The sequence below is a fragment of the Echiichthys vipera genome (genome assembly GCF_963691815.1).
Source record: "Echiichthys vipera genome assembly, chromosome: 15".
Classification (NCBI taxonomy): domain Eukaryota; kingdom Metazoa; phylum Chordata; class Actinopteri; order Perciformes; family Trachinidae; genus Echiichthys; species Echiichthys vipera.
In genome coordinates, this window is record NC_139840.1 from 10,244,284 (window position 1) to 10,270,701 (window position 26,418).

Sequence of the window (26,418 nt, forward strand, 5' to 3'; positions counted from 1 at the left end):
GCTTTAAGTGCTTACAGTTCTGTAGCCTACTCTATAATATCAACCATGAGGGTTATTATGTGAGGTGACAGTTAAATGCATACCTACAGTTAAAAGCCTTATTTTCATTCTCTGGGCTACAGCAGACAGATGTAGTAGCACTGTTCTGCATTATACTGACAGGTGGTACTCCCCTTTATATCACTGTGTGGTGGCTAAATACCAGAAGCACCTCTCTGTATAAGGACATATGTTTGTAATGTAATGATACTGAATGACTTTTATTATAATGCATTAGTTTTAGCTAATGAACCTTCTACTGAGTGTATACAGTCATGAAATAATTAAACCTTTTATTTTACACCTCTTTTACAATACAGCCCAGTAAAACATAAAAAAAACACCCAAGGCACCAAGAAACACAAATATCAAACTTGTGATAAATGTTAAAATATTAATTATTTTGTAAAATAATAAAACCTTGAGAATAAATGAGGCAATTTAAATTTAAAGCAAGCAAATCAACGGAGCCGGAAGGCAAAGCTCTCGATCTACCGGTCAATCTTCGTTCCTACCCTCACCTATGGTCATGAAAGCTGGGTCATGACCCTAAGAATGGGTTTCCTCAGGAGGGGGGCTGGAGTCTCCCTTAGAGAGAGGGTGAGAAGTTCAGCCATCCGTGAGGAACTCGGAGTAGAGCCGCTGCTCCTTTGCGTTGAAAGGAGCCAGTTGAGGTGGTTCGGGCATCTAGTAAAGATGCCCCCTGGGCGCCTCCCTAGGGAGGTGTTCCAGGCACGTCCAGCTGGGAGGAGGCCTCTGGGAAGACCCAGGACTAGGTGGAGAGATTAGAGGCCTGGGAACGCCTCGGGATCCCCCAGTTAGAGCTGGTTAATGTGGCCCGGGAAAGGGAAGTTTGGGGTCCCCTGCTAAAGCTGCTGCCCCCGCGACCCGACCCCGGATAAGAGGATGAAGATGAGATGAGATGAAATCAACTAAAACAGCTGGGGTAACATAATATAAATTTCCCTGAGTATAAAAAATTAGGTATATTTTAGATTGTTCTGGATGATGTTCAAGGTTAATAATAATGAGGAAAACTGGATTTTCCGAGCAAACTTTCTACCTCCAGCCCCCTTTGCTGGGATCACACCTATTTTCCGACTCAGCCTTCGTTTTGATCTGGACTACACACCTGTAACGTTTTGTGACTGTATGTTGCACAGACATATATACACCTGGCTAAATACACAAAACTGGCTCTGTCTCTCTTAAAGTGCATTACAAACCTCATAAAGCACATACATCAAGTACTTATACTGTTCAGTATCATATACCATTATTAATTGGTAGAAGAACTACTAAAAGTTTAATGAGTGCATTACATTGCTTCAATGTTGCAGCTGGTAAAGGTGGGGCTTATTTTTGACTAGACACACTGGTGGGTAGCATTTGAATTTGACCAATATAACCTTAATAAATGCAGTCTTATCTTTATCCCTTATAATACAACCTTATTTATTAAGGTATCCAATTAATGAAGATGCATTGCAGAAATGGAAATACTCAAATAAAGTACAACAACCTCAAACTTTCAACTGAACTACAGATCTTGAGTAAATGAGTTTAGATTATTAACTTTATACCACACGCTTGTCTTTACCCAGTTTCACTGTTGTGTTCTGCTCTGGTTGGTGTTTGTTCTTGATGCATATTTTCCTCTTCTTTAGATGATAACAATAAGCTGACTGATTGGTCAGAGGGGTTGAGTGACAGCCGGAGGTGCGTCAGCGATGGGCAGGAAGTTGGATCTGTCGGGGCTATCGGACAACGAGGCGGAGCATGTGCTGCAGGTGGTGCAGAGGGACATGAGGCTACGCAAGAACGAGGAGGTGCGCCTCAGGTTAGTTCTGACGCCCACGTAGAAATGCCCTGCATTCAAACCTTTACCAAAACACAAGAGAATCCACTCTAAAAGCCTGCTGCTGTTTCTTTTTACGGCCACATGTCTCAGCTCCCCACAAAGCAATTTCAGTCAAAAGCAACTGGACTTGGTTATTTGTCTAGGAAGACGTTTTCACCTCTCATCCAAGAGGCTTCATCAGTTCATGTACGCACCTGACCAGGCTGGGACTGTAATATTGATTACAGCTGCTGTCATTTTCATCAGTTCATCCTTTATCACAGAACAGTTTATTTTTGTGAGTCCAGAGATAAATTAGAGCCAAACACTGAACACAGAATACAAATGAGAACATTCACCACAGGCTGCCGGTATATTTCTGACCTGCTCAGTGACCGTCTCACCATCAGACCTCTCAGGGCTTCAGACAGTGGTTTTCTGGTTATACTCAGAATTAAATCAGGAGCTGGCAGAGGTGCTTTTATTTACTGTGGACCTGCTCTCTGGAATATTTTTGCCTAATAAAAATATTGATAACAGCTGCTGTCATTTTCATCAGTTCATCCTTATCACAGAACAGTTTATTTTTGCGGGTCAAATACTGGACACAGAATACACTAGAAGCATTATATTGTAAAAGCAGGATTCATCCACATTGTGTGGGGTTCAGTGTGCATTCGAGGCATTCCTGCCTCTCTAAACTGGACAGGAAGTAACCTCCCTTTCCTGTTGTACTCAGACGGACTTCCTCAAAACTTCCACCCAGCCTTCAGAGTTCAAACACAGCACGTATGAACACAAAGACTGAATAATATGGTATTTGGACGTGCGGTCTACATCAACCTGAGGGAGACAGAGGTACATAATAGTGGGAAATGGTTTGTCTGCTTGTCAGAGGTTAAGAATAACTTATCATTTCCTCATGGCTCCTTTCCTTGCTCTTCTTGCTTTAGTCCCTCACACAACATCCCTCTGTGAACCTAAAAGGCTTTCAGCCATCAGGGAACCAAATCAAAAGATAACAAATTATCTTAATGGCTGTAATTGCTAACAGAGGAATGCCTTAATGTGGAATTTGTGCTAAATTCTGTCCTACGGGACATTTACATACAGTGCAAGTTCATGTGAGGTGACATTTGATGCTCTCAACAATGCTGCTAAACTGCCATAAACTAATGACTTTAGTACTTAAAGCTGGTTTGTGGAGTTTCAGACCTCTAGTAAAGCTATGAAGCTGTTTTTTTTTAATGAGTGGATCTTTGTTTTGTTCATCTCATGCATGCCCACGAGGTTTGCACATGCACGCACACATGGGTGACGTGAAACACAGCCCTGCCAGTGCTCACACTGCTCCACTGACCTACAGGTGGCTGCAATGCACCAAGAAACACGGCAATCCGCCAACAAAGGCGGAGAAGAAGACGACTTCAGGATCCAAGTCAAGCTAAATATTCTACTTTAGATACAGTTAGGTAGATTTGTCTTGTGGTGCATCCGAAAGGTCACGAGATACATTTGGGGAACATTTACACTACTGTGCAAAAGTTTTAGGCAGGCGTGAAAAAATGCTGTAAATTTAAGAATGATTTCAAAAATGGAAGTGTTCATAGTTTATTTTCATCAATTAACAAAATGCAGTGACTGAACAGAAGAGAAACCTAAATCAAATCAATATTTGGTGTGACCACCCTTCAAAACAGCATCAATTTTTCCAGGTACACTTGCACACAGTTTTTGAAGGAACTCGGCTCATAGGTTGATCGCCTGTGGATGTAGGCTTTCTCAGATCCTTCTGTCTCTTCCTGTAATCTCAGACAGACTGGATGATGTTGAGATGAGAGCTCTGTGGGGGCCATTCCATCACTTCCAGGATTGTTCTTATTTACGCTGTAGATGCTTCTTAATAAAGGAAAAGTAACTTCCTTCCACTTTCTTTAAAGTCAACAAGCAGTTTTTTGTACTTCAGCAGTATACTGCGAGCAGCACACTTCAATATCAGCTTTATTTAAATTCAACGTCATCGATGTTGCATTATTTGCTCATATTGTGCAGCCCTAGATGTTACCCAAACAGATTAAGCGGTAAGCTTTCTACTTTCACGAACTTGAAAGTGCGGCGACTGACGAGTGAAGGTGCTTACTTACAGCTAATCTTGTTGTGTACAAGGTATGACGAGACTTGTGCTGCCATTTGGGTCAAAATATGACATATTTATACTAATGTCTTTATTTGTGAAGAAGACAAGATGCTCTGTTTTATATTGAACCTGCTTAATGATGTCAAACACATTCACACCACATCCTCTCTTCAGCAGAATTGACACAAGATCACGTACCATTTTTTTTTTTTAGATATCACACATCTAAGAGGTAAATCCCTCATGCGATGCAGGTTGTGCACTACTTCCTCTTGTCGCTGAGAGGACACTGCCCTCATGTATCCTGCTTTTCCATTTCTTCCTCTGACCCCTGTGAGATGAAACCCAGTAGCCTCTCTGAATGTCAGACAGCACTGACTGACAGACAGAGAGGTTGAAGATTAGAGAGCTATACAGATGAATTCGGGGTTGAACTTCACTTTTCTTGAAGCGGTTGCACAAGTCGAGGGCCTCACTTCTTCTTCTCATGCAGAGAGAACCTGTTGACTCATAGCTCATCAGGGCTGAATCTTGCATCACCGGAAACAATCTCGTAAATATGTTTGTGAGAGATAAGTGAAATATCACTCAACCATTTGTAATCGGACTAAAAACCTGCCTGGCTCTCGGGAGTTGTTTACTTTTAATAATCATAAACTCGTCAAAGAAAAGAAGAAAAAGTGTAGGATGAGGTTCATGTGCCAGCCATCAGGGGGGAGTGTTGAGCAAATAAAATGCCTTTAAACTCTGCAGTAAACATCTCATTTTACTGTATATGGATTATGATAACTAAAAACAATGTTAATCACACCTACTTAATGGGTGTGTATATATGTATCATAAGCTGTATTCACTGTATCAAGTAATCCAATCCACTCTAAATTATTTACATTACATTTACAGTATTATTATTTTTCTATTACTGCCTTCGTTTCTGCAAGTTGTGCCTAATAACTGGAAACTGTATAAACAGTATGAGCTTCATGGTATTCCTGAAAACAAAAAAATAAAATATAAAGTGACAATATTAACTTGGAACAAACACACACACACACACACACACACACACACACACACACACACACACACACACACACACACACACACACACACACACACACAGACACACACACACACACACACACACACACACACACACACACACACACACACACACACACACACACACACACACACACACACACACACACAGAGCATGGATGTTAATCCCTGTGGAAGTGTCACAGGAAGGTGAAAGCATCAGTGAAATACAGAAAAAATGACGAGTCAGAAAGAGATGTGGTCTAATGTTTTTCCAGAATCCTCTGCAATAATTTATCTTTAGGTAATATCCCTTCAAGTGCAGTAACTACAGAGTCACTGATTACATGATTTCTGCATCATTCTGGGCCTGAAAGTAGGGAGGTTAGGATTGATTGGATAAAAAATGATTTATTGGCAAACTAGTTAACCATAATTCATCATCAATGTGCCAAATATTCATTTGTTGGGACAGTAAACAAACTTTAAAGCCATTTTTTTTGGCTTAAATTATTCCGTAGGTACTGCACTTTGGCTCTGTAGGGCAGCATTAATATGACTACTGTCTATTAAATATTTTTTTATGTTTATTTTAGTTATTTATATTTAAAAAAAGCATATTATTAAAACATTTTATTTTCTCAGGGAGTCTTATTGGATTTCATTTTTCATTCAAGTCCTTTTAATGTTATAATATTAGTCAAATCCAATCAATAACAATGGTGAAATAATAATGATTTAAATGAGTTATTAAATGTTCTGCATTTTATTATTCTGCATATTTTTTGAAATATTATTTATAATATATTTTACTTTTGAGTCCATAATATTCAAACTCATGAACAAAGACTTGAGGAAAAAAACACTTTCTATAAATATTTTTGCCAGGATTAAAACCTGATGTAATTATAATAGCATTAAACGGATCAACAAAACACAAAGGGCGGATGTCTGGCTGAAATAAATTGAAATTAATTTTAATTCTAGTCTCAAACGTATCCTTTACTGCTGCTCACAGCACAGCACAGCACGTGTGTCTTTCTTGAATCTGTTAACAAGAGATAAACACACAAGCACACATTAGTAGACACGTCACATCATCTTATCGCCATGAAACAGACATTTTGTGAGGATTATTGCAGCTCAATCCTTCTCATTTACACCCAAAGCTAGAAATCCTTTTTTAGACGGGGACGTGTGAGGACGGAGCCGCTCTACATGCCGTTTATGTTTCATGTGAGGGAGGGACTTGCTAAATAATGTTGCCGCACTTTCCTCCTGTGGTGTGTTTGCACATATGAGGGATACTGTACTATACTTCATGTATATTTCTGCACTTACTCTACTCTCATGCATCTTGCTGCAACTGTGGGGTGTTGTAGTGAGAGGGCATCTGATATAGCATTTACCATAAAAAGTGTCCCGAAGCGTCGTGCTAATGTTCAAGAAATGTGGCATTCAAAACGGACTTCAGAGTCATACAGAGTGTGAAGCTGAGAGGATTAATTATTTTGTAAAAGATCAATTGTTCAGATCATGGGTTTAAGCAGATATGCCCAAAATGTTGCAGCATCTCAAATGTTGTTTTGTATTTTTTTCTCTCTTTATCTTTAAGTTGTAGACAAAACACGACGTTTAAAGACCTCGACTTGGACTGAGGAAAAAGAGAGGATCGTCTTTCACTTTCTGACATTTTTATAGGATATTGATAAATAATGAATTTAATTGAAAGGGAAAAATCTCATCATACTGAAAAAGATCGTTAGTTGCAGCCTTTATAGTATGTTCTGTAGTTTCTTATCCATTAAGCTCTGTGTGTGTGTGTGTGTGTGTGTGTGTGTGTGTGTGTGTGTGTGTGTGTGTGTGTGTGTGTGTGTGTGTGTGTGTGTGTGTGTGTGTGTGTGTGTGTGTGTGTGTGTGTGTGTGTGTGTGTGTGTGTGTGTGTGTGTGTGTGTGTGTGTGTGTGTGTGTGTGTGTGTGTGTGTGTGTGTGTGTGTGTGTGTGTGTGTGTGTGTGTGTGTGTGTGTGTGTGCGCGCGCTTTATTTTCAATCGTCTGTTGCTGGTTTCTACTTCTGTCAGTCTGTTTATCAAGTTTCTTTTTTCCATAAATCACATTCAGCACTCAAGAATTATCTTTAAAACAACCCTTTCAGGAATCAAATCTTTCTCAAATGAATACAGTCTATAAAAAAGCTCAGTGAAGGGGGAAATGAGGAATTTCATTTTGAGTTCTGGTCATTTAAAACTATAACTAATTCAACTTTGCAACCCACAGTGGCTCTTCTTTTCTCCGCCCCTGTCCTCATGTAGTCACACTCCATCAGTCTGGAGCAGCATCACCTATAAATGATTCAGTCATGCCTGATGCTCCTGCAGTCCTGAAATAATGGATTTCTGGGACACTTTCCTTCTCGCGTTACGTACAACAGTTTCCATTTGTCCGTACTTTGCCTCCACCCATCTTGTTTCCCACTGTATTTTCTTTTTCCATCGACCTGTGTCTAACATGTTTGCATCTGTTCGACATGCAGTATCTGTGACTATTCATACTGTATGTGAACTGTTGTCAATTCTTCAGTGCTCTGTATCTGTATTTCTTTGCAGGCGGCATGCAGGGAAACTTGTAATATAAGTAAATGTCTAGAAGAGAACATTTTGCTCAGTGAGTCGAGTAGATTCTTTTCAGCTGCTTGCGACTTCTGAATAATACGAAAAAACGTGTGATTATATTTGTAACCTTCACCGTGAGTTACAGCTGTCAATTAAGTCAAGTTTATTTATATAGCACAATTCAACAGCAAGGCAATTCAAAGTGCTTCACACAGACATTTGGAAACATTGGAAAGAGACACATAAATAATGACATTCAAATAAAATAAATAAAAGGACATTTCTGAAAGAGTTTTCAGCTGTCAAATACAGAAGTTAAAGTGCAGTAAAAACAATTAAAACCAGTATGTCGCCCAGTACTACACAGAAACGTTTGACATTTGTAGATTTCTACAAGAATTGCATTTTTCAGCAATTGGATGGTGAGCACTGTTATTGCAAGCTAGCATGGCAGCACTGGTTCACCAAGGGACCAATAAAGTTTTTATCTTGATCTTTAACATTAAATAATAATATATTTGTTGATTACATTGTGTATTATTAACCTTTACCTTAAAAAGTACTTACTGTGTAGTTTAAATCTAGTGGAGCAAAAAGTTCCATATCTGAAATGTAGCGGTGAGTAGAAGTATAAAGTGAAATACTCAAGCAAAGTAGAAGTACTCAAATACAGTACTTGATGAAATGCACTTATTTATGTTTCACCACTGTTTCAGAAACTATCAAAATGTTCAAAGAAATCTGAGAAAACAAGTCTATTTAGTTCCAGTTCTGGAGCTTTTGATCATATCACATTGTTTTCATCAGCAGATTTTGTTCAGTTGTTGTGCAACTGTGGATTTTAAAATGTCCTTTTTTTTCTCAAAGTACTTTACGGACCTAAAAGAGGAGTGGTGCTACACCCATTCACAGTTGTTTCCACTGGATGGAGAGAGGGTTAACCAATCAGAGCTCAGAGAGCGAGATTAAGAATGGGGACATCATCTTCCTACATTTTTCATGAAACGAGTGTGGATGAGATGGACGCACTTGTTGTGAGTCCATGTACAGAAATAACTCTCGTCAAGTCAAAGCGTGGGTGGAGTGTTACTACAAGGGGGATTAGGATCACTCAATAACCGACGTGGTTGAGCGAATATGGAGCAACCACCCACACCATCCTCGCCCACGCTGTTGAATCAGAGGACGAGAGACAAAAAAATACATTAGAGCACAACAACCACACTCCCCGATCATGCAGAGAGTTTTTGCACGCTGAGATCCAAACACACGACCACCTATGAAACTTTAATATCACTCTGCTTGCTACGACCCACAAGCTCACGGTCAAGTGCAGCTTTATAGAGCGAAACAAACTAAACCCCCCCGTTACTAACAAGGAATCAACTAACATGAACACAGTGGCCCTCATTTATCAAACGAACGTATGGCAGAAAAATGTGCGTACGACCATTTCCACACAAACTTCGGCGTTTATCAGTTTGGACGTGAGCGGGAGCTACGGTCAAATCTCACGTCTGGTCTGAGGTCGTGTACGCAAATTTGAGCCTGTGGATTTGCGGTGCAGCACAGCAAAATCTGGCTGAAAATAATGAACAAATCTCAGCTGTCATTAAGCATAAGCAGTCACATATTAAGAACAGATCAAAACGGATTCTTAAAACGAATACAAAAAATAAAAATTCTGGTTGGAGCAATTGATTGTGCTCATGTGCGTCTGAAGGCACCATCCATGAATGATTACGCATTCATCGATCGCAAAAACTACCACTCGATAAATGTACAGGTGATTTGTGATGCCAAGCTTTCGCTTTTAAACGTGGCGGCCAGGGGACACACACGATTCTTTTATATTTCAAAACAGCTCGGCCGCGACCCCGACAGGGACAAGCGGTTGAAGATCAATTAATGAATGAATGAATGAATGTGCTGGCGCGCGGCTGCAGGAAGGCGCACTGCAGAGCCAAAGTCATCTCCTCGATAAATTGCATTAAATCAAACAAGGTATCAGATGATTAACATCTTGGTATGGTTCTTCTAGGTGACAAAGGTTATCCTCTAACGGAATACCTAATAACCCCGCTGGCAAACCCCGCTACAGAGCAGGGGTGCAGGTTCAACAGTGCGCACACACGCACACGGGTCACAGTGGAGCGCTGCTTCGTGTTGACTGCCTCCGTTATTCTAACCATGCAGCGTTTTTATGGGCCCCTTTTATTCCACTCTTAAGACTGCCAAAAAGCACATCTTTATTTTGCTCCCTCTCAGATGTCAGGATGCCGATCTGTGTGTCGGAAAAGTGTCTTTTCTTCCCAATGTTTCGTCTCCATGTTTGACCTCAGTGGGCGAGGCCTCCGAACCAGGAATATTTAAGGGCGTTACATGTTCATGACGATCGAATTCAGCCACCGCATTTATCAAGGCCCGCTCATTCGTACGCTGAGATTGGTCCGATACGAATGTTTCATAAATCATAAATGTGAGTCCTGTCCTACGACCAATTCTGCGCTCAGATCTGCGCCCGTTTTCACGCAAGATTGATAAATGAGGGCCAGTGTCTTAGTTAATTAGGTGAAATAAAAAGCAATTCAATCTGAATATCTCACAAAGGCTGATGTTCATATCCTGTGATACGCTTGTATTTTCTCAACTGCTGTCTACACGGTCACCAATGAAGCATGGAAGAGAAGTCTTTAAAGTGTTAAGAAAAGATTCTTCTTTAATTCTGTAACAACAGGCTCATTCCATCGAAAGCTCCAGGTCAGCAACTAAATCGACCTTGAGGATGGGACAGTTTTCTCAAGCAATAATAAATGTTTATGATGCTCTACATATAGGAAGAGAAGATGCATAATTCAGCACATCCTCCTGCTTTAACCTTTGCACGAGCACAGCAGGCGGCGTTTAAACGACTGTGAAATGATAAACGCTCCTGCATATTTATTCAAGACGTTTACGAATGAGAAATTCACCTTTAAATAAGATCTCTGACTAGTTTTTCAACACCTTTGAATGAATAATGTACATTAAGGGAGATTTTGCTGCTTTTTTCAATCATCATTTACCTTTTGAAAATATGTTGAGAAAACAATTAAAATGACCGACTTTGTGAAACCAATTTAATTTCTGCTCCATTTTCATTAAATGGAGGCAGGGGATCATCCGTGTGTTTGTGTGTACTCGTCCTCATTGTGATAATCATCTGATTTGACTCCGTAAACCCTCAGTGAGGAACTGTCTGTCACACATATACCCAGATTTAAATATTCTGTCTTTTTTCCCCCTGGTTTTGTCTCACTCTCGCTCTTCTTGCCCTCTCTCTCTTCCTCCCCTCCTCCTCCTCCTCACCACAGTGAACTAAAGCAGGAGCTGGATGAGGAGGGCAGTCGCTGCCTCCTGCTGTCACGGCAGAGTTGCTTCAACCAGCGCTGCTGCATCCGCTGCTGCTCGCCCTTCACCTTCCTGCTCAACCCCAAGCGCCAGTGCTGCGACTGCCACCACAACGTCTGCAAGGCCTGCCGGGTCTACAGCAAGCGGGACAAAGCCTGGATCTGCTCCACCTGCCAGAAGAGCAGGTAAGGTCGGACGGCGGTGGTTGTAGTGATTCAGATGGTGTGTTTATCAAGTACAGGAGGCTAAGTTTAGATGAGAGACTGATAGTGACGTCAAAGGTTATTAAGGTCTTATTGGGCTGCTGGAGAGATGGATTTATTACTCACAACATAGTCACTAAGACTGAGTACAGGATAAAGTCCACCATTGGCTGAAATATTTGTAGGCAGTTTAACACACAACAGAGAAACAGACCACTGAGTCGATGTGTGGAAGATCTGAAACAACAACAGCAAAAAAAAATGTACAAAGACACTTTGTACTCTCTTTGTTTTATTGCAATGGTCTTTTTTTTAGTGTTCAAGCACTAAAAGCAACTTCTGTGTTTCATGTTGCAGAAAGACTTTGATGCTCCGTTCAGAGGTTCAGGTTTCCAAAAGTTCATTATATTTCCATTAAGCTGTGGTTTCTTATGTTGAAAATAGTTGTTTTATGTTTTTACTACAGCTCAGATATAGGAATTGAGCAAGAATGTAAAGTTTTATCAGTATCAGTACTTGGATAAATATTTCAATAGTTCAAATATTTAATCAGTCCGTTCACGTTTGTGCCTTCCTTTCTCTTAAACATTTGTCCCTGAGATATTGACATTTCTGCCTGTATTCCTCCTCCAGCAACACGCGGTAAAACGGATGCTAAGGTCAGCTAACAGCTAGTCAGTTGCTTACTGTTAAACCTAAACAGTTGAAGAGCTAACATTAGCTTAACAACACACCTGTAGTGAACTATTAGTACAGTTTCAACTAATGACAACAACTTCCCTAAAAATCTGAAGAATTGCACTAATTTGCCTCCAGGCCTGCTGTTTTCTGTTGTGGTCATGCTAACTATGGTTGGTCAAATCATACAACTCCAGGTATCCAGAAACAGCCACCACTAGTCACCCCCCACAGAGGGCGACGACAGTCTCCATCGCAGCAATCCGATTAAACAATGGGTGAAAAAAACGCTTGATTAAGTCACAATTACAACAACAATTACAAGAAGCTGCTGCTAAACAACAGTCTGGTCAGGACGTCATAGTCTGTTCTGGTTCATGGCTGCAGATATCCCAGCAGCAACAAGAGTTGACCGTGGACACAGTCAGTATGGGCAACGAAAACACTAAAACTATAACCTAAAATTCATGATTTAGTACTTTTAAAAAAGGAAATGGAGCTTTTTTTAATAACTTATCAGAGAAAATGTCCTAATACGTCCATCTCAGCTGTCTTCTTTATTATGAAGCCGTCAGTTTCTATAATTGGTGGATCTTTATTTATTTATTTAGAAAGCCGGTGTTGACAGGAGAGCTGGTAGTTAAACCTCACTGACGGTTTTCTCCACTGTTCTGTCTGTATGAGGAGACAGGAGAGACTGCTGGAGATTCACATTTGGAGACTTTCTGTCACCTCCTGTCAACACACCTCCTGTCCACACACTCACTCAGCTCCTTTCACTGCAACTCAACGGCAGAGTGAACAGATGCTAACCCATTAAACATGCTGACATGCATTTCTCTGCAAAACCATTAATGTTGTCATTCCTAAACATTTAAATTAATTTTCACTTAAATATTGAGACTTGTGCACAGTGATATAAACATTTAATTTAGCAGACGCTTTTATCCAAAGCGTGTATTCAACCATAAGGGTACAAACGGGAAGAGCTAGAATTAAGTAAGTGTGTACTCCAGAAGCAGCTCCTCAGGCCAGCTGAGTCTTTGTTGACTGTGCTTTCCAAAGCAGCTCCAAGCATGTGTGTAACTGTGTGTTTTACTACATTATGTGGCTGATTTTGATTTGATTAGACATAAAGTACTCTGCGTGTACATTTGCCTGTAATTCGTAACACTGATTTCCAACAAATTAGTTCATGTCCAGTACCGATATACATAATCGATGGCATATCTATCTATCTATCTATCTATCTATCTATCTATCTATCTATCTATCTATCTATCTATCTATCTATCTATCTATCTATCTATCTATCTATCTATCTATCTATCTATCTATCTATCTATCTATCTATCTATCTATCTATCTATCTATCTATCTATCTATCTATCTATCTATCTATCTATCTACCTATCTACCTATCTACCTACCTATCTACCTACCTACCTACCTACCCTGTGTTTTATTTCTTCTGTTTAACAACCCTTTCCCAGCAAATTTTTTTATAAAGTTTATGTTTACGTATGCCACATATCCTGAATTCTGTCTCACTGCTATTATACTGTAGGACATACTTCTTCACAGTCTATCATCTGGTATTAGTGTTACGAATGGCTGGAAGTGTAGTGGATAGTTAAAGCAATTTAATACCCAGAACTGTATCATCTGCATATAATATCACCAATAAAATAAAGTCTGCAGTCTTTGATGCCTGTTTATGTCAGTTTATTCATTCAGGGTTCTGTATTGGTTTGAAGATTTATCAGAAATGTTGCCAAATGATCAGAATGAGATACTGGATCTATTTTAAATCTCACGTCTGTTTGTTTTTCTTTCTCAGGCTGTTGAAGACGCAGTCACTGGAGTGGTTCTATACTAATGTGAAGACGCGCTTCAAGAGGTTCGGCAGCGCCAAAGTGCTGAAGACTCTTTACAGGAAGCACCTGGCGGAGCACAGTGTGCTTTCAGAGCTTACAGGTAAACGCTGTTTTAGTTTTCTGAATAAAACCTGTTTCTCTTAACTTTGCTGATGTGACTTAAAGGGGCTGTACTTATGTACTCGACATGCAGAACATTAATATAGTAGCAAATACGTTCATTGTGGGAACAATTGCGCCTCTGGCATTGAAGTCAACAGGTATATAAAGTAAAAGACACAGAGGTGATATTCAAATGGAATACTGCCCTCCCTCCCCCTCTCTGCTCTCTGTTATGGACTGCTGTCTTGGCTTTGCAGTTTCAAGGTATGATAACAAGTGAGAGTAAAACTTCTTTAAGCAGTGCTGCACAGCTTAATGTGACTCATGTAGCACAAACACAACCACTAACAGGCAAGGTTAGGAGCTTTTCTGGAGTCAGCCGTGCTGAAAATATGAAGTACTATACAGGGCTTTGACCGTTCACCCAGCAGCCTATGCTCCAGCATGTACAGGGCAGAGTGGTACAGGCCACCGGGCCATTACTTGAGAGACTCTGATCTGATTGAACAGATAAGGGATTTCAGAGAATTATGTGTGTTTTGTGGAGGAGAGGTCGCAGGCTGCAGATGATGCAGAGCTGTGACCCCTGTGGGAGAAGGACTGATGGGGGCTGGCATCAGCCCACCGCTTAGCGTCTCTCTCTGGTTCACTGTTTTCATTCTGCACTCACAGACTCACTCTCTATCATGCATTTTTATTTGTTTATGACTGACCCACACTGGTTATTCAGCAGTGTTTAGTCACCAAATTTGCATCTGCATAGTCTGACTCATGGAAAGCTCTGCTGACGTTATTTGCATAAGAAACAATGTAAGCTGAATGAATAGCATCAGAATTAATAGAGCTGACATTTGGGGACAAAAAGCGGCGGGTAGAGGCATCATCATGTGTGATTTGTGTCGCAGTGAAACATTTCTCACTCAAGACAGTCAGCCCAGCAGCACTGCTCAGAGACATCCTTCTCTAAAGAGTAAAGCTAAATGACAAAGTGACCCTGAGGAGGAGAACACACACACACACACACACACACACACACACACACACACTCTCATCATTACTTGATGCTTATTTTCAATGCAGTATAGAAGCATTAACTGCAATATATAAAAAACAGTCAGAAGTCAAAATGATAATTATCACACGTACAAAACCATAAATATATATAAGTTAGTATTAATTAGACTCTCAGTCAACTTGTTCTTTTACCATTTTCTTCCTTTATTTTTCATTAGACAAAATAAACTTACACCAGGGGACCAATCATGAACCAATTAAAGGTTTGACTTGATGCTGGCAGATGAGAAGTCTCAACAAAGTTATTTTGCTTGTAGAGAAATTTCACTCAAAAGGATTAAGTCCACCAAAGTCAGTGGGAACACTTAAGTCTATAATGTTAAACAATTACAGAGTGTAGAAGTCGGCAGACGTTGTGGCACATTGTGTGCACACACCTGCTATGTTTTGCGTGAATTGAGCCTCCTGACTGTGTCGGTCATGAGTCTTTTTCATGTGCTGCGGCGGCCAGATGTGTCCGGACTCGTTAGATGTTACAACAGATGTCCACACACACACACACACACACACACGCACACACGCACATGCGCACACACACACATTTACAGGATATCTCACATGTTGTTGTTTTTTAAGCAATGAGAGAGTAAAATATTCGCATTTTCAAAATAATCTGTCCTCTTTCTGCCCCTTAAAATGATTGGAAGTGACCCTGTGTACTTTACTGTACCTCTGACCCAGCGCCACAGATCAGATCGCCTGGTAATACCATACTCACTGCTCTAATGCACTTATATAACCACAAATGGCTGCATTGTTGCATGAATGAGAAACTGCAGTGTTACTGAACTCACCAACTCTCTGAAATCAAGTCATGTTGTTAAAGTATCAAACCTTTATATTAAAAAGGCTGAGATCCTGTAAGTTTTCAGCTATATTCACAGCACAGATATGTCATCAGCTTATGCAGGCAAGCAATCCGAGATGCAGAGGTGATAACATTTAGTTTGTATTTTTGAAGATCAGCTTCTTCAAGGCAAGGTAAGGCATCTATATTTATATAGCACATTTCATACCAAGGCAACTCAATGTGCTTTACATAAAGACAAAATATTTTTACACATCAAACAACTAGGGGGAATCGTAAGCACCAAAAACACACAAAAGCTGCGGCGAGCTGACATGCAATATCTATGAAAACCTTTCACTTTTAGCAGCAAAGTGTGCTGAGAATCGGAGAATCAGAGTCCTGTGACTCCTGATACATGTTGAACCATGTTCACAAAGAATTCCTTCCTGCTTGAAACACATGAACACACCTGTCAGAAAAATGTAATCATTCGCAGCAAGCAACAATCCGCCAGTGTTTGGTGTGTTTTTGGTGTAAGCAACCCGGTTTGATATCTGTAACCAGCACAGAGGGTGCTCACATCAGTATATATCTCTTCTCTTCAGTAGAGTGATGGAAAATCATATCCCATGTATCTTCATCGAAATGTTACGGAAGAGTATTAGACATCTTTTTCTTTATTTTGAAATGTTGATTCATTTCAACTTTATTCTCTACAATTCGACTTTACTTTTGAAATGTAACATTTATATATTCCTCCTTTTTCTTACATTATGTTCGGCGTTAATACTCTTCCATAAGATTTAGCTTTAAGTCTTTGTCCAACTAATAAATGAATAATAGATTTCAGATATCTAATTGAGGAAAAACTTAGGGACAATAGATTTCAGATTTCTGCATGAAATAACATGCAAAGTAATTATAATCATTTCAACATTACAGACTGTACTGTTGATGCATTAAATAGATGCCATAATGACTCATCTGACTTTTAAAAATGTTTACCTCGGCTTCAGGACAGAGTTTAATTCTGTGTCCTTCTTTTTATGTGCATCTAAATGTTTTTTATGTGTGTGTGTTTGCAGAGGGAAGCGCGTACGAGGAGAGTACATGCAATGAGGGCAGCGTGTGTGGGAGTGACTCAACCTTCTACAGACAAACTAAAGGTGCAGACATGTTTTATAATAATTTGACAAACATGACAACATGTACACAAAACCAGAAAAAGAACTTTATAATACTAAATATACACTTATGTCATTTTAGTTAACAAATATGTTGATGTGCATCATTTCAAATGAAGCGTTTACTCAATAGTAGAAGAAAGAAAATAAATGCTACAAGCTCAAAGTTCATCCTGTCAAAAGTGCCTTTTTCCCTGTTATTTCTAAAGTAAATCAGGTTTTGTGCACTACATATACGGTATCACATAGTGGTACTCTAGTAATGTTAGCTGTGCTTGAGACCCTTAAAGTACCTAGTAGTAATCATTGTTGTAGTGGCACTAGTGAGAAGTTTGTGTGTTGTACACTAGCAAAAGTTGTACTGTATTTGCCGTAGTAATAAAAGCATCCGTTCCAGCTCTGTACGTGGTTCTAGTAGTAAAAGTTGTAGTATTTATGTACAGAAATGGTACAGCTTATACTCTTAAATACCAGAGAAACTCCCCAGGGTCCTTGAAAGGGCAAAAATGAGTGTTTTCCCAACCTAGTTTGGCTAGAAGTTAATTAAGTGATCATTTACTTAAGAATATGCATAATGAAATCACAACATTAACAGTATTAAATAGTCTTCTCTGTACGGCAAAAATGCAGCTACAGCAAAGCAATGGTTAGCTTAGCTTAGCAAGAAGCCTAGAAACAAGGGGAAATGACTGGCCTGGTTCTGTTCAGAGGTAACCAGTTAGCTTTAGAGGTGTTGATAGGGTTTTTTGTTACGTTGAACAGGGCCAGGCTAGCTCTTTCCCCCTGTTTGTTAGTCATTGTGCTAAGCTAAGCTAACCAGCTGCCGGCTCCAACTTCATATTGGATGGGCAGATTTGAGAGTCGTATTGATCTTGGAGCCACCGAAAGAACCGCTCTATGTCAGTTGATATTAAATAATTTAATCATTTAGTCATTACAACAAACATCTCATCTTTAGGGACCCGGGCCAGTTTTTCTATTCGCCCAATTGATAATCAAGTCTTGTAACAGTGAGCGCTTCATTCCATTTCCGTAAGAAAGTCGCCATAACTGACTCTCTTTTGCCTTGACTTGTCCAGGTCAAGGTTATTTTCGAGTCGCTGTAATCCTCTCATGAATCCATGAACTTATTTGTTCCCATCTGCCATGAATCTAAAGCTTTACATCAGATGAAACAGTGGGGGGAGGAATTATGATCTTGATTCCTCTTATAATCTTTTGGCATCACATACGGCTGAATTTCCAGTCTGTTCTGCTCTCTTGTTATCTGTCCGACTCTGCCCTCACTTCTCCTCACTCTCCAGTTCTGCAGGTCTGTAGTGCCTCGCTAACACGAATGAGGCGGTGATTAGTAACGGCTCCAACAGTTTAATTGAAAATGATTTGGCTCACCACAAAACAAGTGATAATTATGTCTTTGTGTTCAGAGCACAGCATGGCAGAGACCCTCACTGTGGCTCTGCGGGTGGCAGAGGAGGCCATAGACGAAGCCATCTCCAAGGCTGAGTTCGACACTGCCAGTCAGGTATTTAAGTTGTTCACATCTGTACATGCATCATTGGATGCTGATGTACACACTGTCTTGCACTTTGTGTCCCATAACATGCTGTTTGATTTGTTTCCTGACATTTATTATCTGCCGGGCACTATTACCTTTTTATTGTGAATGATTTTCAGACTCTATTGTAAATGCTGGCTTATCTTATTTTTATTGGTCTGCAATCCATATACTTATAAGTATCCTCTGTACTCCTTTTCATCGATTTCCCCTTTAATCTGACTCATCTGCTTTTTCTCTTTTGACTCAGAGTTTAAATCAGATTATGGAAAACCATCAGGATTATGCTGCAATCCAAATGCTAGTTTGATACTACAGAATAAAACAATGTCGCTACCATTGTTAGGCCAACAAAAAATGGAAATTGACGTGGATCATACTGAACATAACGATGTTACTTCACAGTTTAGAATCAACAAACTCTGCTGGTAAAATAAGAAATAATTAAAAAAAAAATTAGTAATGTAACTCTACATAAAGTGCACTTCGTTTATCAACCTAAAAACACTTCCCTGTTACACAAGAGACATTTGTATGCATGTACCTGACGTTTTTTAACCAAAAGCAGCCCGTGAGAGTTGTGCTTCACCTGCAGAGTGTCACTGAAACAGATAATACAGGACAATAAAAAACCCCGACATATATACGACTGCAAAGGGATGCAAAACGAATACAAAGAGATGCTATACAACTACAAACGGACAAAAAATGACTACAAAGAGATGCTATACAACTACAAACGGACAAAAAATGACTACAAAGAGATGCTATTCAAATACAAAGGGATGCAAAATGACTATAAAGAGACAAAAGTACGACAACCAGACAAAAACTACTGCAGACAAAACTACTCTAAAGGGATGCAAAATGACTATAAGAGACACAACAGAGACACCGGACCACAACAAAGAGACATAAAGAAATAATAAATTAAGAGACCTAAAATAACAACAAAAAGACACAAAATAACAAGACACAAAACTACTTCAGAGACACACATCGACTCCGAAGACATGCAAAACTACTACGCACAAGACACACGCAAAACAAATACGAGACTCAAATCACAGGAGACACAAAAGAGTCAAAATGACTACAAAGCAACACAAAGAGGTTCAAAACTCCAAAGAGACACTCAACCACCACCTTAAACAACCATCAACACTGATCTGTCACGTTGGTTTTCAACTGGGTGTCCACAACATTAATAATCATTTAAAATATTTATAACTCCAGAACTATTAGTTAAATCCCTTTTTTGGAGAGCCACATTTTTGTTTTTAAATTCTACAGTATGTTAGGAAAGATTTGCTTCTCGCTAATCTGTTAAAGTATCAAAAGCTTTTGAACTGGACATAGCAAATATGTATGTTTGCAGCATATGTTTAGAGCAGTAATCAGCTTAGTGTGTAATTGTGTGTGCGCATGGTGCTGTATAATCTTATTTGTGTGTTTGTTTGTTTACCAGGAGAAGCAGAATGAGGCTCACTATCTGCGGGAGCACAGAGGCGAGCTCATTGAGGAACTGTCCAAAACTATTGTGCAAAAAGTAAGAAAAATAAATGTATTTTGCTGTCTGAGCTGCAACTTTGTATAGTAACAGTTTTATAGTGCGTGATAAGGCTGAGTTATTGTGTGGAAAGCCATTGGATGATACTCAAATGTGAGTCAGCTGTTTTGCTACTTCATGGTTATGTTCTAGCACAAGGATGTCAAAGTCAAATACATCAGAGGGCCAAAAAAACATATTTGCTACACGCCAAGAGCCGGACTGGTTCAATGTTTATCAAAACATATTAAAATGATTGCATATAACCTGTTGAACCAAGAACAAACACAGTGTACGTATTTTATTTAACGATTAAATGAATAATCCAATATTTTTATATGGCTCTGTCAGTAATTTCAAGTGAAAACATTTTTCAACAGGCTCACAGACAAAAACAAGCACATGTCCTGTACATTGACACCTATGTTCTAGCATGTGCCATTATTACCAGCTGATTTCTGTGTTCTGCATTTGTACGGAGCCTTTATGTGGTACTAATCGTGTCTCTGTCTCTCTTAGATCATTAGCAGGAGGAAGACTTTAAATGAGATGAGGGCAGAATATGATGAAGACTGGCCATTTAAAGACAACACTGACCTTCATCCTCATCCTCAGTCTGACTGTGATCAAGCCTCGAGCTCCCTTAAACACAAACCCGGCCTCTGGGTAAAAAAAACTCCCTCTCATTTTTTACTGCACTATAATGTACAGGGGCTGTGTAGAAGAGACATGAAAAGTACATTTAGTACTTTTATTCAGGGACTCGTGGCTTCCCATAGAACCCATTTTCAATTTAAAGCTCCTTCAGACTGGAACACTCTGCCTAGTACCATAAGAACGATTAGCTCATTTAGTCTCTTCAAAAATACACTCTTACCCTTCCTTATAAATGTTTTCAAGCTCTTTTGTCTAGCTTGCTCTGTGTGTGATCATTTGATGTGGCTATTGTGTGCACATGGCCATTGCACATGTGTTATTGTGCTGCGTAGAGTAACAGTAACAGGGTATTATATCATACTGTGTCACAATGTCATGAAATGATATGTCATGTAGTGGTGTGTGTGTGTGTGTGTGTGTGTGTGTGTGTGTGTGTGTGTGTGTGTGTGTGTGTGTGTGTGTGTGTGTGTGTGTGTGTGTGTGTGTGTGTGTGTGTGTGTGTGTGTGTGTGTGTGTGTGTGTGTGTGTGTGTGTGTGTGTGTGTGTGTGTGTGTGTGTGTGTGTGCAAACAAATAATATTTAGTCTTTTAAATGTATGGAGGAACCCAAAAAATAGTGAAATAAATAAATAAACTATTATAAAAACAGTCATTATTGGTATAAAATAATCATTTTACCTTTCTCTCAGAGGTCTCACTCTGCCTTCTCACTGTTGGACAATGATCTGATACAAGACTCCTCACAGGACGGAGGGGGGTCAGCTTTGTCAACCTGGAAGAGTTTGGACCAGCTGGACAATGCTGGTAAGTTAACATTTTAAAAGCACCAGCTACCGTTCTTTTGTGTGGTAATATTTGCACATTAAAAATATTCAATTTACTGTCAACAAAGAAAAAGCTAATTATTTTTTTGCTCAAACTTTTACTAAATACAACATATCAATAACTGAGAAATTGCTTCACCTGTAGGAGCTTTAATTAAGAGATATCATAACAGAGGTTAATGAGTTAAACACAAGATTATTGTTATTAGGGATTTCATGTTGATGTGATAATCAATGTCGGCTAATATCTGCCTCCTCCACTGTTTTGTTTATGTGCATGTGTTTTTACATAATAGGCGTGTCCTCAGTGCTGAAGAGCCCAGACGGGAACTGGATCGCCCTGCAGAGCGCCCAGCAGGCTGTGACGAGACGTCCCAGTCTGCTGACCAGAAGGAAGAACCTGGTCTTCACTGCCCTGGAGAGGGAGTCTGAAGTGGTGTCCGCCTACGAAGGCATGGGCTCAGATAATGAATCCAAACCGGAGCCTGGCATCTCCGGGGGTGTTGTCCTCCAGAAGATCCACAGGAGGATGACAAGCTCTTACTTAAACCTGCAGGACAACCCCGACAGGACCCCGTCCCCGCTGACAGGCCACAGAGGCAGCAGCGAAGATCTGTTTTCAGACTCTGAGGGGAACTGGAAGTCGAATAAATCTCTGCTGGCTGTTGTTAAGAGGAAGGGGCCGGCGGAGATCAGCAGACCTTCATCCTCCTACAGGACCAGCATCATCGATGTGAACTTTAACGTGGACGAAGCCAGAGAGGAGAGCAAGGTGGCCACAGAGCCTGAAGGGGGAAGAGTCAGGAGATCACGGAAGAAAAGGAGGAGTAAAAAAGAGTTGTCTTCTTTTGAGCTGGTAAGAAAAAAAACGAGGAACTGATGAGATGATTTGAGATGGGAAGATGTTTTGATGATTCACAGCAGGAAAGAGCTCAGTAGACTTTACATGACATAACCAGGAGCAACTGCGTATTCTGGTTCTACAGCGTGGTACATTTCCTGTAAAGGTTCATGAGTTTAAATTCTGGATTAAAATTGATTTCAATAACAGTAATTATAATAATAATAATATTAATAATAATAATAATTACGTTATGTATAAGCACCTTTTATTTAGCAAGATAAATGAAGTTAAAATTAAAATAAAAAGACAAAAAACAGAAAAGGCAAATGATCGGAACGGTAAGAGATAAAAATAACAGTTAAAAAGAAAATCAACGCAAATACATATGTATGTATGCACAAAATGCTCATACATATATACTGTATACATCATAAATATATAGAGAGTGTTATTAAAGATAGTCTCTTACAAACAGTCTATGTGCAGAACAGGAAAATAAACATAGAGAAACATTACTTGTGTTGTTACATTTTGCAGACCAAAGGATTATTTGAATAATTAAAAAAGTAATAAATATGAGAATTATCATTACATACCAACTAATTAGGAAAAATGAGTCTCGGTATCCCTCATTGGTATAAATGGGAATGGACATAATATTGGTTGAATCAACACTTTCAACAGTTTCACATCAAGGTAGGATTTATTGCAGGACTGTATATTTGATCAGTTTTAGCTTGTAAATACTGGCAACTAAGTATAATAAAATGTTAATAAAATGTAAACAATTGTTGTTATAGCTTGTGCAGAGGTCTTGTTTAAGCAAGTTTAGTTAAAATGCTGCCTGAATAATAATTTAAAAATAAACTAGCTGGATCAAATTGCTACATTTCTCCACATGTGAGAAAATGTGAGATGCTCAAATGCAAATGTTCTAAACTTTAGAGGAAGTCATACTTCATTCATCACAGAAATGTACATATTATTAAATCTATTATTTCTTACACTCACAGGATAACATTGAGCAAGACTGTCTTTCCCAACATCCTTCTGATGCTGCGACCCCGGACACTTTGACCCCTGGGGCCTCGTCCCTTTGTGCATCTACACTTAACCTGGAGAGTGACATCACAGGACATGGAGCCAATCCGACGGAGCAGGATCTCACATTAAAACTACAACAGATAGCAGGCAGAGTGTCTGACACCTCCACCGGAGATGGAGAAGAAGTTGATGGAGAAGTGAGAGATGCTGGCATTTATGGACAGCAGGAGGAGAAGACACGAGGAGGCGAGGACCGAGACGAAGAAGACGAGAGGCTGTGGAGGATGGAGACTGACTTGGACGAAGTGATAACCGAGGAAGATGAGGAGGAAGATGAGGAAGAGATGAAATTCAGATTATACAGGCTCATCGCACAGTCCAGACTCACATACTTCACATCTACTGATGATGAGTTAGACAAAATTAGCCAGTGTGAAGGAGAATGGGAGGGAGACAGGGATGAAGATATGGAGGAAGAAAAGACGGACAGGCTTACTTCTAAACTCTGTACGCTGGAAAAAGAAGTCCGGTCCAATCAATTCTCCTCCACAGAGGATGAGCTGGACAGAGTTGGCGTCATGGATGAAGAGAAGACGACAGGAGAGAAGGAGGAGGAGGAGGAGCTGGCGGTGAAAGTGTGCAGATTAGCTAACCAAGCCAACGCAACTGAATATTCATCGACGGAGGACGAGTTGGACCGAGCAGGCAGAGGTGAAGAGGGGGAGGAAGTGATAGACGAAGGGAAGCTGTGGAAACTGCAGGCAGAAAAAGACACCCAGACTGCTCAACTGCGCGATTTGGCCTGTCTAGTTAGTACCTCTCAGTTTTCTTCCACTGAAGATGAGCTGGATAGAGTTGGAGAAAACGAGGTGGTGCTGGAGCAGGAAATAAATTACAGAGGAATTGAGATGGAGGAGGCAGTGGGAATGTATGTAGAGAGGAGAGAATCATTAGGAGATTTGGATGTGAAAATGTTTGATTTAAAGGATGAAACGGAAGAAAGAAAGATGGAGAGCGGCGACGAAACAGAGCTAGAGGAAAAGGAAAATTGCACGGAGAGAGTAACCTACAAGGACGAAAGGATGGTAAAGGAACATATATGTGAGGAAAAAGTAGAACTTTTGAAGGCAAAGGAGACAGAGGAAAGACAAGAGACGGAGTTAGAAACATCCTTACTTGAGACAAAAGTTCAAGAGCCAGAGGCGAAAGGGTCAGACAAAGAGGAAGGAGAAGAGAGACAGGATACAGCGGCAGGCAGCGATGAGGAAGATGCGGAATTTTACAGAATTATCCGCAGCATGTTGACGATGACTTTGGAGGACATGCAGGTACAAACGTCAAAGGATGAAGCTGCAGAAAACGGGAGCATAAACAGAGAGCTAGAGACAGATGAGGATGTCAAAATTGAGGGAGACAACGCGGTCGATTCACAAAGCACAAATGTATCCGAAGAGAAGGGAAGTGCAAAAGAATTACAAAGCCGAGGTGACGATGTGACGCCAGAGTCGGCTGTGAGAAATGGACCAGGTGAAAGTTTAAGTGAGCAAATTGGAGGAGATATTTCCAGAAAAAAGGAGAGCAGAGACGCAACAGGTGCAAATGAAAATGAGCAGCAGGAAAACGATGCAGATGCACAAGAAAAAAAAGAAAGACATTTAGCAATCGAAGAGACACTTGAGGCCAAACAGACGTGTGAGATGATAGAAATGGATGAGGACGAACAAGAGGACGGAAAAGTCACGACCGGGTGTAAAATGATAGAGGGAGGTCGTGAAAGTGAAGAAACGGATAAAAGACTCAAGGACAGCAAAGAAGAAAGCGCAGACGACATAGAGCAGGGTTTACTGTCGCCTGAGGAGATGCAAAACGTAAGCACTACATGTTTAAAATCTCATTCTGGACAGTGATACATGAAACATGCAACATTACTGTAAGTGGCCAACGCTCCCTGCCAGAGTAAAGTGAGACACATTCTTCCTCTAACAAATGAAAAAGTTCTAATTCATTGGCAATGAGAAATGCACCATTGCACATTTTGATACTACTCAGGGGGTTTTGATGCTACAGCCTCACTTATCTCACAGAAATACAAAGCTATTTTTTTCCATTCCGCTCCATTCGCCTCTAAATTGGTCACCTGCTGGATGATTTTGCATATCATTCTGTACCTTGCTACACTCTGTCTTTCTTCCAACAACAAACAAAAGTAATTATTACAATATAGTTCCACCCCTTGGGTCGTAAATGTGGCATACATAACAATGGATTTACATCTGAGGACAAGTTTAGATAACCTTAATTTTTTTTTTTCAGAGAGACTGAGCAACTTCATGGTCCTGAAATTAACTTTTATATAACTGGTCGCATGCCAATTAACGAATTAAGGAACTGCGAACTAAAGCAATTCTTACCTTTCTTGCATGTCTCACAGCGATTTCCTCCAAAGTTCCACCCTCTTCCACCTGCCTGACCTCTGGAGTTCCCCCGACACATGTGCTAAGAGAAATGCTGCATTTGATAGGAAGTCTGAAGTTTCGGACCTCCAACTAGGCAAAGTGCACTGGAGTGCCTGTCAAAGTGGAACCACCTACAAACATATTCGGCGGAGATCTACCTATCGAATTAGCTAGTAGAAGGTTACCCTTTGACAGGCACTCCAGTGCACTTTGCCTAGCTGGAGGTCCGAAACTTTGGACTTCCCATGGCACTTGAACGCGACATAAGCAGCACAAATGAAGCAGAGCAACAAATGACACGCAGGAAGCTCGTCAAATAATTTTATTGGGACAGAATCAAATGATTAGTCAAACTGGTATCATAAATATATGAGAATTGAATATTTTTGAATTTTAACAACTTGTGGATTTCTTTTACATTTAAGTGTGTGTATACGCTTATTAGGAGCATTTTAAGATAACAAAAGAAAAGTGTAAAAATGCCAGAAAGGTAATAATTGCTTTAACATTCCTTTTGGTGA

At 40.0% G+C, this 26,418-nt stretch overlaps 1 protein-coding gene across 1 annotated transcript in view; it reads left to right on the forward strand.

Annotated features, from left to right (window-relative positions):
* Positions 1-26,418, forward strand: part of myripa (myosin VIIA and Rab interacting protein a) — a 33,680-nt gene that overhangs the window by 426 nt on the left and 6,836 nt on the right. Inside the window, exons 2-11 of the mRNA XM_083928592.1 lie at positions 1,707-1,879; positions 11,022-11,243; positions 13,780-13,916; positions 16,868-16,948; positions 18,394-18,491; positions 19,993-20,073; positions 20,593-20,739; positions 21,419-21,533; positions 21,850-22,409; positions 23,411-25,309. Of these exons, the coding sequence (XP_083784718.1) occupies positions 1,770-1,879; positions 11,022-11,243; positions 13,780-13,916; positions 16,868-16,948; positions 18,394-18,491; positions 19,993-20,073; positions 20,593-20,739; positions 21,419-21,533; positions 21,850-22,409; positions 23,411-25,309 (3,450 nt within the window). The 5' untranslated portion in view covers positions 1,707-1,769. The remainder of the gene's footprint in view (positions 1-1,706; positions 1,880-11,021; positions 11,244-13,779; positions 13,917-16,867; positions 16,949-18,393; positions 18,492-19,992; positions 20,074-20,592; positions 20,740-21,418; positions 21,534-21,849; positions 22,410-23,410; positions 25,310-26,418) is intronic.